This window comes from Babylonia areolata, chromosome 29 (genome assembly GCF_041734735.1).
Source record: "Babylonia areolata isolate BAREFJ2019XMU chromosome 29, ASM4173473v1, whole genome shotgun sequence".
Taxonomy (NCBI): Eukaryota; Metazoa; Mollusca; class Gastropoda; order Neogastropoda; family Buccinidae; genus Babylonia; species Babylonia areolata.
The window spans coordinates 23,773,670-23,788,079 of record NC_134904.1 but is presented as its reverse complement, the minus strand read 5'-3'; the positions used below and the strand labels follow the sequence as shown (position 1 = coordinate 23,788,079).

At 41.7% G+C, this 14,410-nt stretch overlaps 1 protein-coding gene across 9 annotated transcripts in view; it reads right to left on the bottom strand.

Moving 5' to 3' along the window:
• LOC143274950 (sn-1-specific diacylglycerol lipase ABHD11-like) overlaps positions 1-14,410 on the bottom strand; it is a 60,755-nt gene that overhangs the window by 21,356 nt on the left and 24,989 nt on the right. For all 9 annotated transcript variants that reach the window (XM_076578959.1, XM_076578965.1, XM_076578958.1 and 6 more), the window contains one exon: positions 5,402-5,575. In XM_076578959.1, coding sequence (XP_076435074.1) covers positions 5,402-5,575 — 174 coding nt within the window. The remainder of the gene's footprint in view (positions 1-5,401; positions 5,576-14,410) is intronic.

Below are 14,410 nucleotides of genomic sequence, written 5' to 3'. Positions count from 1 at the left end.
ATGTGCTGGCACATGTGTGTGTGTGTGTGTGTGTGTGTGTGTGTGTGTGTGTCCTATGCGTTTATGTGTATGTGCATTATTCTCACTATTTTAGTATCAACAGGCAGTTGTCAGCTTATTTATAGTGTTGGCATTTGCAACCATGTATACTTGTCAACCTAAAATCTCTGCTGTTTTAACATTTCTCTTCCGAACATGCTTGGAATCTCTTGTGGAGGCCATGTTTATGCTGCACAAATGAGCACAATTAATATCGGAAACTGCCATCGCATGTCTGTTCCAATAAATTAGGTGAGGGTATAAGGGAATGCCTGAATCTACTTACAACCAATGACTTAGCTGCTTGCTAACAGCACTACCTTGAAGGTAGCTAGCTGCCAGTTAATTTCAAGATATAGGGTAGGAAAGGGTAATTGCGAACAGCGTGTAATTGTGAACGATTTGTACACTGCCCCACTTCGAAGCATTCTTAACAGTTGCATTTCACAATTTAACATCTGCTTCGACCTTTTTCTAATACCTTAATGAATATCCATTTCCAAAAACTAGTCAAACATCAGCTATTATTGGCTATTTCCGCGCTTGTTCTCTTCGCACGCCACTGCCGACCAAGGTTACAAATATGTTCTCAAAATCCTGAAATCAATGGAAGCAGGTTGTTGGACTTGAACTTTGACACAGTTTTGAAATAGTTGATATGTTGAATGCGCATTACCATTGCTGGGATCATTTAAGAAAGAATATTGGTGACCGATCAGAATGTCAGTTTTGACAGGTATCTGCAAAATAGTGTCGTCTGCAAGTAGACCATATGATATTTTGACATGAGTCTATTTGCGAACGATGCTGCACAGTTACTGAGCACTCTCAAAAGGTTGTGTTTGTATGCGGTGTGGGGTGTGGGTGTTTAAAAATATGTTTGTGAGCATGTGTGATCAAAACCAACAATGCAACAGTCTCGTGCGATGTTCCAATATGTTATGTCTAATGAGTTAAAGACCTGCTTCTGTTTTAATTGTCTATGTGTACCCAAAGCCATCATTCGCATTTAGACTTGCCCATTCACATTTATCCTCAGACACCCCTGCTATTTCAAATGTCGACAAAACGTTGAAAGGATGAGCAGACAAACTTTTCCTGGTGCAACCAGTCAGAGAAAGCCTTCAAAAACAAAAGAACTACATTTGACTATCATATGACATGTTATCTTTACAGTACACATACTGAGCTAATCGCTTTGACTGGATCATTCGCAATTAGGCATACCTACCCTACAACACAGTTAGTGGCATGCTTAAGCTAATAGCTAACTACCTGCCAGTTAACAATTTAGCTGGCAGTCAGGCTGCGCTATCTGACTTCTTGTTGTGAAACCAGCCCAAGATCATTAGTTACTGCCATTTTCTGTTGATTAAGCAACTCCTCCTTTGTCAAGCCCTTTGTAACTCGATCATGACTGATACGTTGAGGTACTTTGCCAGACTTTTGCTCTGTGACTTTGGTAACCCCATCTGCATCAGTCCTGGCACCACTCATTTGTGTACCATCCTGGGTGCACCAATATTTTTTGTATAAAAAACTAACATCATTTAATGTTAGAACAAGAGAGGCAAGGCCTTCAAGACTTACGTGTGATATGCACTTTATCAAACAGAGGAATTATGGAGAGAAAAAAAACATGCGAAAGGGATAATCTAGCAAAAAGACTAATTGATGTGACCTTGACCTTAGACATCTAAATTTGCATTGCATTGATGTTCTGGCCAAAACAAACAACAACATGGTATACCAATGAAAACTGGATGGAAGAAATAAGGTTCTATTATCCGTTTTCCCAATAGGCTATGTTGTAACCTTGACCTTTGACTTTGCTTCTTTTCATAGGTGTCACCATGACCAATCATTGTACCAAGTTTGCTATATCTATAAAAGACCTTCTCTCTCTTGCATGCAGAAATGTTTCCTACCAATATTGTATGCCAGGTATACCTTGACCCATAACCTCTGATTTTGAATTTCTTAAGGGATTATGCTGCACCTATAACCAGTCACAAGACCAAGGTTGATTAAAATTGAATTCATATCATGGTCTCTATCTCACATTTTTCTATTTAGCCTTGACCATTTCATCTTCTTTACCATATAATCATGACTTTAAGGGTCTTATTCATACCTGCCATCCTGTCAAGTTGACTTCCTATGCCACTTGTATGAGTCAAGAAAAGGCCAACTTTAAAGTTTATGACTGGTACACACACACAATATACATACATACATACATACATACATATACATATATATATATATATATATATATATATATATATACACACATACAGAGAGAGAGAGAGAGAGAGAGAGAGAGAGAATTCAAACACAATACAATGCATCTGATCTATAGTTTCTAATGTGGTGATCGCAAATTTCATACCATGCATGCATGAACATATAGTATATACATATATATATATACACACACAATTAGGTCACACTCTCTGGGTATTTTGGGCTCTGCTCCATGTAAAAAACATTGTGGTACTGTAAAGTTTGGTCTATAAGCCGCGACTTTTTACCCCAGCGTCAACCTCTGCGGCTTATACAATGATGCGGCTTATTTGCGGATTTTAACGATCCCGGGAGTGTCATGTTCTCATCTATTCTTAGCTGCCCTTCAACCCACCAAAATCATGATTTCTGTCCATGAATTTTTGGATGAGCTTCAGGATTTATAAATCAAATCCGCACACATTAAAGCCTTCAGATCAGCATTCAGTTCTACTCTGCTCAAGCGTACACCCTCATCATGCCGAAAACATGACGTCATGCTGATGATGCAGCCTTCAAATTGAAGGCGATCGACATAGCAGACGACAGTGCAAGCGACGAACCAGCAGTGACCTCCACCTTCATGTTCATGAAGTGAAAGTGAGGCTGAAGTCAGTGACAGGATGGCAGAGGAAGCTGTGCTGGTTCTCTTCAACTCGGACACTGAAGACGAAGATTTTAGTGGATTCTGAGCAGGATGACGTTAAATAAATGTGACTATCCCAAAATTATGGATCTTATTTTCGTTGTGTTTATTATTATTTTTTTGTGGTACTAGCAGTATTTTCGCTTGATATGGTTTCATGAAGTCCAATGCTGGATTTCAACCAGGATTGTGTGGAAAATAAGAAGATGAACACCTTAAAGGTTGCTTTATATGATTATCAATTATTTACCATCATGTTGGGCTCCCTTAAATCTTTCAAAACCTGCTAGAGTGAAGCTTTAATGTTTGTAATTTCACAAACGCGCAAGCCCTCCGTGCCACTGCGCAGATTTTAAAGATGCGCGCCACACATACACTCTTTTAGAAATCATATTCCTTGATTCTGACTTGATGCAAAAGTATGGTTACCAAGACATCTGTCTTACGGATAACACCCGCAATGTCTATGTCTAATGCAAAACTCATTCACTTCCCTTGGGTAGTTTTGCAATCAAAGGGTGTTGAGGCCTTATGGGTACATAGTTTTCATTTTATGTTTCCAATAGTTTTCTCTTTGCTCCCTGTATGTGTGGTCGTCTGTCAACACCTTCTCAATGGGCATGCATCAAAAGAAATTCCTGTTTGAATAAAAAATGATAAAAATGACTGTTATTAATGGTGTGTCAGAATATCAGATCAAAGTGCCAAGTTTAGTGAATAAAAAGAAATATAAATACAACAGTAAATTTATTGTGCAAATATTCTGGCTTCTTTTTTTTAGTTTTGTTTTGTTTTGTGCCCATCCCAGAGATGCAATATTGTTTTAAACAACATGACTGGAAAGAACTGGATTTTTCCTATTTTTATGCCAAATTTGGTGTCAACTGACAAAGTATTTGCAAAGAAAATGACAATGTTAGAGATTACCATGGACACACACCACACACACACACACACAGACAACCAAACACCGGGTTAAAATATAGACTCACTTTGTTTACACAAGTGAGTCAAAAAGTGGCATGTACCAGTCAAATTTGCTATGGTAACACTGGTGAATAAAGGCACTGAAAGGGTTTGTGACTTCTATGATGAATTTCCATGGTCAATCAGGCTCTGTCAGGCCTGCTGCTGTCAACGAGCTGGTTTTTGCAGACAGCTATATAATTAATGACTGTCTTTTCAAGCTCCTTTCTCATCAGCAGCACACACCTGTCATGCCTTTCTGTGAACAGACATTGCAGTTAAGATGTGCATGATGCTGTACTGGAATTCACACAGCAGGCATACTTTTAGATATTCCTCTGGATAGTACATATGTACTGTTGACAATGTACATTACCCGCATATGCAGCCTACCCTTGCAGATGAACTTTGTGAGGTGGTTATTGAGACTTTTTTGTTTGTAAGATGGCATACAGAACTGGACATATATCTGCGAATGGCCTATCTCTCTCTAATCTTCCCCAATGGTAGAGATATGTAAAATGTATGGCCTTGTCCACCTCCCATCTTCCTGACTGCTGCATGCAGCAGCTGGGCATCAGTGTGCCTGAACAGGATGATATCATCTTTAGATGCTGGTAGCATCACACCTTGTACAGACTGCTGTAATCATCATGTTGGGTCTTCAGGTGATATATAGTTCACAGAGTTTGACCCAGGTTGACCAGGGCCAGCAGACTATCTGTTTCTGGATCCTCCTGTTCCTATCCACAGTTTGTCACCTTGCCCTTCAGCATGTGAAGATTGAAGCTTGCCCTGCCTACTTTCCTGACATCATCACTGTTGAGGACTGACAGCAGGAACAGCAGGTGCTGGGTGTGGTACATAGTGGAGGGATTCAGTAGGCCAAGCCCTCCTGGACATCTTGGGTGAAGACATGTGCTCATGTTGACAAAGAGCTGAACTTCAGTTGCTCCTTGATGAAGCTGACAGAAAGATCTAGCTGCATGAAGAACTTTTCTGTGAAGTGCAGGTTGCTGAAGAAGTTCAGCTTTGATCGAATTGATCACATCCATTGATCGCATCCAGCTTGTTGTTGACTGTGAGTGGGGCTGAACAGATCCTATCCAGCATCCCCCTGAACTCCTCTGCTGCATCAATTGCTTGCTGTCTGGCAGCAGTACCTGACAGGTTGATCTGGAAGCCATGGTAGAGGAATGACATTTCTTTGCCATACTTGAGAATCGCCTTCCCCTGCATTGTCAGACCTGTCTTAGCGGCGCAGTTTTTGCTTGCCAAATTATTCCTTGTCCTCTGGGAGTGGACTGATCCATATACTTATACACAATTACACACAATTAAACAAAAACCCACACTCACACACATGCATGAAAACATGCACACACACACACACACACACACACACACACACAAATACATGCACAAGCAGGCATGCATGCACACATACACACACACCACATTTACCTCCACAAAAGCTTTTAACTTATTTCCCACTTCCCGCCTGGCCTCAGGCATACTGGTAGATGGAGACGGCAATGGTATTTCTTTCATTTTTTGGGCATACACCTTGAGAGCGTCACTTCCAGGACTATCTTTTGGTGCTGTATCTACTACTATCAAACTGGACACCCGTTCAGGCTGAAACAATAACAAATATAACACCAGTTATATGACTGCCATTTGCAAGACTTCAGAAAAATATAGCTAAGATGAGCCAGATTATACATCTTCTCCTTCATCTTGAACAGCTTGAGCTACCATTGTCCCTTTCTCTGCTTAATCTTCTTTCTTTCTTTCTCTGTGAGAGGAGAGACTGACACAGAGAAACAGAAAAGCAGACAGACATTTTAGTAGGCAGATGCATAATGCATTGACACATACTGAGGCATATATATACAACACATACACATCATCTAATATCATACAAGTGAGGTTACAGTGTGCAGAAGAGATGATATTAATGATAATGAGACCAGTTGTAACATAACAATAGCATAATTATGTCAACTATTACAGTAATGGCAACAAAGATGAGACAAAAGTGGGTGGTAGCATTGTAGTATCATAAGGAGCAATGAGTATACCACTTCTACATTATTGGAAAAGAAAGCTTATAGTTAATTACAATGACAAAACAACAAACAAAAAACACAAAAACAACAACTGCTAGTACAAGTGTTTTGCAGTGGATGCGAGGGTTTTTTCTTTCTTTTTTTCTCTCCCTCTCTTTCCTTTTTTCTTCCCCCCCCACCCCCCCTTCATTTCATGAGAACTATTATACAAATGGTTACTATGGAACAGGCAAGGTAGCTGTCCACTTTGTACAAAAAGCATAATGGTTCATAAGATACTTGTTCTTCGATTTTATATCTGTATCTGAGCTGTGTTCTGAATGCATTGAGTTGTGGTTGTTGTCTATTGAATTTGCATTTATACAGAAAGTTTGTGGCAAGTAAAATAATAAAATCAAAAATGTCATCTGTTGCAAATGTGTGTGAGTTGCCAAATAAAACCGATTCTTCATACAATGGGCATTGTGTACATTATTGCATTTGTTATTCATATCAGTTTGTAAAGCACACTCAAATCTCTGCACAATCTCACATCTCCAAAATAGGTGTTCAATGGTTTCTGGATGTGATCCGCAGAAGCTACATTTATCATTATCAGAGATATTCATCTGTTTCAGAGATCTGTTCATTGCAATAATCCTATGAACTATTCTTATTTGAAATCATTTTAAATTTACATCACTTACTTTGTGTATTTTGTGAAATGTCTGTTTCCAGTTAATGTTCAGTTGCAACAAATCATTCCATTTGTTACAGCATTTAGGGGTCATATTGTTTTTAATTAAAGTGTCGCAATAAAGTCTTGTTCCTTTTTTGTCACAGAATGTATCATGATTTTCTCCTCTGTAAAGCACTGCCATGATCAATTTCAATGTTCAGGTTTTTTTGTGTTTTTTTTTAATTTCTAACTGACCTTATGCAACCAATTAAAGAAAGAAAATGTGTTATATTTCCATGCTTTTGACTAATGTCTTCATGAGAAAGGAAACTACCATCCCCATGCACTAGATGAGAAATATTCCAGACCCCCTTTTCCATCCAATTTCTGTATGATAAAATCTTGTTTCCAATTTTGATATTTTGGTTCAGAATGATTGGTTCTGCTAAAACTTCTTTGCTGTTTGATAGTGGGACCTTCTGACAAAATTCTTTGTAGGCTTGGAAAACATGAATCCAGAACTTATTCTTGTCATCAGGTGCTGGAAGGCAGGGCCCATATCTATCAAGATATTCAATAATGGGATTGATTGCTTTTATTATTGATGTCCATTTATGGTTTAAAAAATTTTAACTTACGTATCCAGCTCAGTTTAAGACCTTGTATAAATTGCCGGATGTCAAACATTCCAAATCCTTCCATTCTTATACTTTTAATTACCATTTTTCTACTTGTTCGATCCTGTTTTTTGTTCCAAATGAACTTAAAACATGTCTTCTGCAGTTCATCAATATATTCATCAGGTGGATTTGGTAGAAACATCCATAACTGAGTTATTTTTGATAAAATTAATGATTTGAGAACAGCTATCCTTCCTAAAAGAGTAATCAATCTTTTTATCCATATTCTAAATAACATTCTAATTTAAGATACTTTGTCTTTATAGTTTAATTCCTCACATTCTTCTAAATCAACAGTGAACCACACTCCTAGGATCTTAAATTTTGGTGGGTTCCACACCATTTTTAAATGAGGTAGATATCTAATTTGAGACTAGTTTCTGCTACCCAGCCATATTGCTTGAGTTCTACCTGCATTCATATATAATCCTGATAAACTACTAAGTGAGTTGACTGTCCTTATAATCTCTTAAAACAATATTCTATCTGCTTTAGTCATCATATGGGTGTCATCAGCAAACTGTGCAATTTTGTGTTCTGTATTGTTAATATTAATACCTTTAATCAGTTTATTTTCTCTTATCATTAAGCGAAGGATTTCAACACATAAAAGAAATAAGTAGGTGAAATAGGATCACCCTGATGACATCCTCTCTCTACTGGAAACCTAGAAGACACCTTTCCATTTATTACTACTGCCGGTTCCATATTTTGGTAAAAGGTATTTATCCATCTTCAAAAGACCAGACCAAATCCAAATGCTTATTTTAACACTTTCCTCATAAAGGTCAAGTCAACAGTGTCAAAGGCTTTTTCAAAATCTATACAAATTAATAAACCAGGCAACTGTTTTGAATTAAATAATGAATCATATCATATATTAATCTTATGTTGTCACCAATAAATCTGTTAGACATAAATCCTGTTTGGTCATCACTAATTAAAGAGAGCACAGACTTAACTCGATTTGCAAAGCAAGAAGATCCAATTCTATAAACAACATCTTATAAAGATATCGGTCTCCAGTTCTTAATAAATTCTCATGGTTTATCACCCTTTGGTATGCAAATTATCATGCCTTCTTTCTGTGCTTGTGACAGTTCGCCTTTATTCAAACCTTCAAAGTTCATTTTGTGACCTGACAGTTAAATATCCAAGATCCTTCCAAAAGAATTTTTTTAATTCGGCAGACAAGCCATCTGTACCTGGACTCTTATTGTTCTGCATGCGTTCAACTCATTGGAGATGTGCCGGCGCTTTGGCGCCGGTGCTCCACCCGCTTAGAATGACGTGCCGTAGTGTAGGATTCGGCAGATCGCAGAATTTTTTTTCATACGCTTAGCAGTGTTCAATTAAAGGGAAGCTAATCAGCTGTCTTGAGGGATCAGTCTAGGAAAAACTGAGTTATTTCCCCTTGACCATTAACCGCGTGAAAGGCTTTTTTCTAGACTGGGTGAAAGGTCGATGTTTTCATCACCAAAATGGTGGCCAGATGAATGTACTCCCTGCGTGAGGCTGTCGAAATTGTGACAGAAGAAGGATCAGACACTGAACGTGACCTCCTTGACACTGGTGACGAATTTTCTGATGATTTTTCTGATGATGATGATGACATTCAGTTAGTACCAGACGATGATTTTGAAAGTGACGACGAAACTTTGCTGACTGACCCCTACGATGCTGAGACAGAAATCGACAGTGACACTAGTGACGGTCATACTGCAAGACAAGATGACTTGATGACTCTAGATATTGATGATGAGGAACAAGAGTACTTGTATGAGTGGGTAAAAGACCTGACAAACTTCCCACTGGCTGCACCTTTCACTGGGGCCCCAGGACTCTCACTGACTTTCCAGACACATCCACTCCTGTTGAGGTGAGTGTGTTTACAATTTGATACTTTGCTAATTTATTTCTTGTGTAAATAATGTTGATTTTTACAATTTTTAATGAATAATTTGTATATATTAATGTAAAATTATCATTTTCTGTGTGTGCACTTATTAAATTGTGAGTGTGTGTCTGTGAAATGGGCATGTCAGTGTATTATGCGTGGGCGTGTCTGTGCATGTGTGTTATTTATACTGTCACTCCTGAATTATTATGCATGTGTATATGCTGTTTAATATTACTGATGTTTATTTTGCATTTGGTTTTTTTTTCTTTTCTTTTTTGCCCTTTTTTTGCAATACATGCAAAAGCTTTTCTTCTTTTTTCTTCTTCTTTTTTTCTTATGACAGCACTGTCTGTTACAGAAATTCAAAACACTTTACACACATGAGGAGGAGATCTGCCAGACACAGGAGTAGACATGGGGAGACTGAGGCCAGGCAGTCACTGGCCTGCTAACCATTCCACCCACCAAGGAGCAGCAGACCATGAAAGCACAGAGAGAGTGCAAGGTGTGTTACGCCAAACACAAAGCACAAGGAGTGTCACGTCAAGAGGTGAAGATAAAAAAAAATTTTTTTTTAATAAATAAGCCACCACAATCACGTGCACACAGTGTAAAGTGCCCTCTGTGCCGCTCCATGCTTTGAGGTGTTCCACACAGTCAAGAACTACAGCAAATAATAATCCAGCTGCAGCAGAAATGTGTAAATAGGTTTCTTTTTTTCTTTTTTTTCTTTTTTTTTTTCAAGTGATGGATTTGTATGGTTTTGCTTTTTCTCTCTTTCCAGTGTTGTGATCTTCTCTTTTTCTTTTTTCTTTTTTTAACAGTATGTTGTGCAACATTTGACTTCAAACTGATTCATGAGAATCAGGGAACCTTACTGTGTGAGAAAATCATCTTATGCTGCCTTGTGGATTAGCTGATGGATATGACATGACTAGTGAGTACAGTATACCTATTTTTCAATTCTTTTTTGTTTTTCAGAATTTAGTGACATAATTCAAAATATTTTAAAAAAAATATTTAGCAGCATTTAATGAGAAAACTGTTTTAAAATGTTAAAAGAAGATATGGTAAACTTTCTAGTAATATATAATTTGTATGTCTTTGTCTCTGTGTGGAAGTGTGTTGAATTTTTCAAATATGCCCATATTTGCCTGTCACAGTAAAACTACATGCACTATTTAACTATGTCTCCATAGAATTAAAAACGTATCTGGCTTTCACCCTCAGCTGCTGATGGGTTTGAAAGCTGTCTGTCTCTGGTGTCCGAAAGACACGCCACTGCGCTCTCTTCTGAGACCTTCGGGCATCCCGACATTCCGTGTTGAACCAGGACATTCTTGGCATCTGAGGCTTGGAGGTAGATGATGGGACTGCTGCTCTGACACATTCTAAAATTATCCATGTCAGCAGGATCTTCGCTTTGCAAGACTGTTTCTTCCTGCAGCTCCACTCTTATTTTCGAAGTAAAAATTGCCCAGATGGCTTTGTCATAGTTCAGACGGTCAGGCAGAGAGTCACCTTCCACATCAGTGGAACTAAGGATGACAGGGAAGTGGTCACTCCCGTGCAGATCATCATGCACTTTCCACTCGTAGTCCAGGACCAACGATGGATTGCGGACCAACAGATCTAGACATGTGAGGCAAGTGGGTGATTTGTCATTTAGACAACATAGGTCCATATCAAAAAGGAAGTTTTCCAAGAGAAGACCTCGGGCTGATGTCACCTCACTACCCCAGAGTGAGGAGTGACTGTTGAAGTCGCCCAACAGCAAAAATGGTTGTGGAAGCTGGCTGACAAGGTTCATGAGGTCCTGCCTCAGAAAAGGGATAGAAGGAGGAAGATATACTGAACAGACAGTGATACTTTTATTTAGTGTGACTATGACTGCCACCACCTGTAAAGGTGTGTTTATAGAAATGGTACTATATAAAAGAGACTTATATAAAAACAGATTGACGCCACTGTTGTGTGAGCTGGAAGAGAATTCATACTTACAAGGTCTGAATGACTGGAGGTTCTAAATCGGGGCATGAGTCACTGGGAGTACTGTTTTTAGGACTTGGCTCCCTCCAGTTGATATGGACCAAAGAGGGAGTGCTGGTGGGTGGGAAATGACTGCAAGGCATCCCTGTCTTCCACCAGGATGTTGGAGAGGCGTAGGACAGTGCCCCTTCTGGAGAGCACAGAGTTAAAGTGCAGGCTGGCAACTGCATCAGCTGAAACTGTCAGACTCACTGTCAATCTGTCGCCAAAGGTATTCAGCCTTGAATTGCTGAAGAATCCATGAGGGTTGAGGAGAAGATGACCCCAAACCTCGTGGAACCCAGTTCTCTTCCCACAGCTGATTGGCCCTGTAGAGGAAAGTGTTGAAGGTGTACGCCGAGGAGATGTGTAGCAGGTATCGACTGGACAATTTGTCACCATCAACCAGTCTCTTGTAAGAAAGGGTGGTGAAGGTAGGGGAGGGAGAGCATTGTTGGACAAACACCCTGTCCCCTGCAGAGGGTTCCATGCAATAAAGGCTGAGTGGTCAGGGGTGTATAAGGACTACATCTCACCCTTAGAAGAGTGTTTGTGGTACTTCCCCAGGGGGAAGGCCCTAGAGGCTGACAGGGGCTCCATACTGGGAGGGGAGATAAAAGAAGTACCCCTGACCATGCTGGCAGGCTTATTCAGCCACTCCTGTGCCATCTGTGGGACCTTATGGCAGGTAGTGGTCCTGGAGATGGCGATGTACTGCTGAAGAAGGATTAAGTATGACAGTGTGGCTTGAAAGGCAGGTTAGGCCTGAGTGACTGATTTACGGAGGGTTAACTCTAGTGCTGCCAGGTCCAAACTGGATTCAGCCTGATCAGATGGTGAACGGGTACTCAACATTTCACCATCCTTGGGGAGGAATCACTGTTTGTATTCTCCTGCTCTTCAGAGAACAGTGGTTGGAAATTTATCCCCCAGTCCATACTGGGCAGGATCCTTCACACATGGACACACCCAAGGGGGTCTCTTGATTTGGGTGTGCAGCCCAGTAAGAAGAAGAGTGGGTGAATCCAACAGTTGGTAAGGTGCCAGTCAATTATCCTCTTCCCATCCACCGTGGGCATAGAGCACTTGGACTGTAGGTCTAGCTATGCCTGAGTGGGTAGGTACCAGATCTTGTCACTTTGTGCCTCCTGAGATGTTTTGAAAGGGACCCATGTGTGCTTGGCAGGCATGAATACCCGTTCATCTCCCAACAGGAATGACCAGTGAAAAAACTGCAAGCTTCCCTAAACTGGGTGGGGTGACTCAGAAGTGGTAGAAGAGGGAGGCACTAGTGACCATGGACATCCTGTAAGGGGACCCCAAGTGAAAGGGTCACAAACAGGAGGCGTGGAGTTTGCCCTGACCAATGATTGGTCGATCGCGTAGGCACCATTGGTGTGGGCCGCCTGGTAAGAGGTGCCAGGCGGAGGATCTGGGGTTCAGCCCCAGGCCTCCTGGCAGCTGAGCGTGCATCATAGGTGTATCTGAGTTTCAGGTGGAAAAGGTAAATCCACCTGTGGGTGCCAGTCACCCCATGAGGCCATTCCCATGAGTCCCTGTTACCTGGACTTCCAAATGGGAGAAAGGTGGCCAAGTAGGAGTCAATTCCAATCTGACTTAGGTGTCGGGGACAGGCCAAAGTCACCTGATGCGCACTGGTGCCATCACCTGAAGATGAGGGTTACACGTGCAGTATCCCCCCCAGTTGAGATACAGATGCCCATAAGGGAAGCGCTGGCAGCGGTGGAGATTGCCCTGACCCACAAGTGCTTGGTCCCTCCACCTTCAGCTGTGTTTGAGTCCTGGGGGAGACACCAAATACTGGGGGCAAAGCCAGGGGGGGCTGTGTGTTGCAGGGGTAAAAGCACCCCGTCATCTCCCAAGGGTCAGCAGAAACTCCTGGCTTCATGTGTTGATATGGGCATGAGAGGTGCTAGGAGGTCCTGATAAAAGTGGATGTCACAACCAACAAATACTTGGTCCCTCAACCCTCAGCAGCTTTAAGCGCCCATAGTACTGAGCAGTGCTAGGCTGAGACCAGGGTGGGGAAAGGGCCTGGCCCTCCATTCAGCCCAGTGTGTCCAAGGGGCAAACCCCCATAGGAGAATCAACCAATGGGAACCATCCAGAAGGTGCTAGGAGAACAGTTTCAACCACGCTTGAGAATGAGGATGCGAAAGCTTCTCACGTAGTGCCTTGTGAGAAGAGGAAGCGACACATGCGTGCCGGGAGGGCATGTGCACCCAGTAATCTCCTGACAGAACTGACAGATGAGGGAGAGGAAACTGCAAACTTCCCCTGCCTGGGTAGGCTGACCAAGAGGTGCTATGTCCTGAATGTGATGCGCTGTTGACCATATAGGTCATCCTGACTGACACCAGCTCAATCCCTCCAGCTGAGGCAGAGTGCATCCCCAGGAGAGCACCGAATGTAGTGGGTAAGGGGTGCTGGACTGAGTCCAGGGAAAATAGGACCTGGGGTTATACCCGGCCCTCCCAGCAGCCTATAGTGTGTAAGGGGCATACCTTTACTGAGGTAGAATGGGGGAATCTACACGTGGGTGCCAACCACATTGTGAGCCCAACCCCAAGGCTCACTGACACCTGGACCTCCAGGGAGGAGAAAAAAAGGAAAGAAAATAACTTAACCAGGTTGGTGGGAAGTCCAGTAACCAGTCCAACGTGTGTGCGAGACTGCCGACAGACTGGTGGGCCAACAGCCTGGGACCACTTCAAATGCACGGGACTCCCCCAGTAGGGGAGACCCGCCAGATAGCAAGGTCACCTGACACACAGGCGAGGGTCACGCAACCAGTATCCCCTCCTGTAGAAATGCTAGGGTAACCCTCCCCTCCAACCACCCGAAGGTCATGGCTCCCCTTCCAGACTTTTAGGATGTCAAGCTATCCTGCCTCATGCATCTGCAAAGATGAATCACAAACAGAACAACACATGGGCCCCAGGATTTGAGACAGTCTCCCAAAAGAGCACTATCCCAACTACACAGATACAGTAATCGCAAGGTGGCGTGTGGTGCATAGCAATCAGACAAGTCATTACCATTGCGACGAGCCCACAAGAAAAGGAAAGTAGCAAAGAAGAAGGGGCAAGATAAGGTGGACGATACAAACATTGA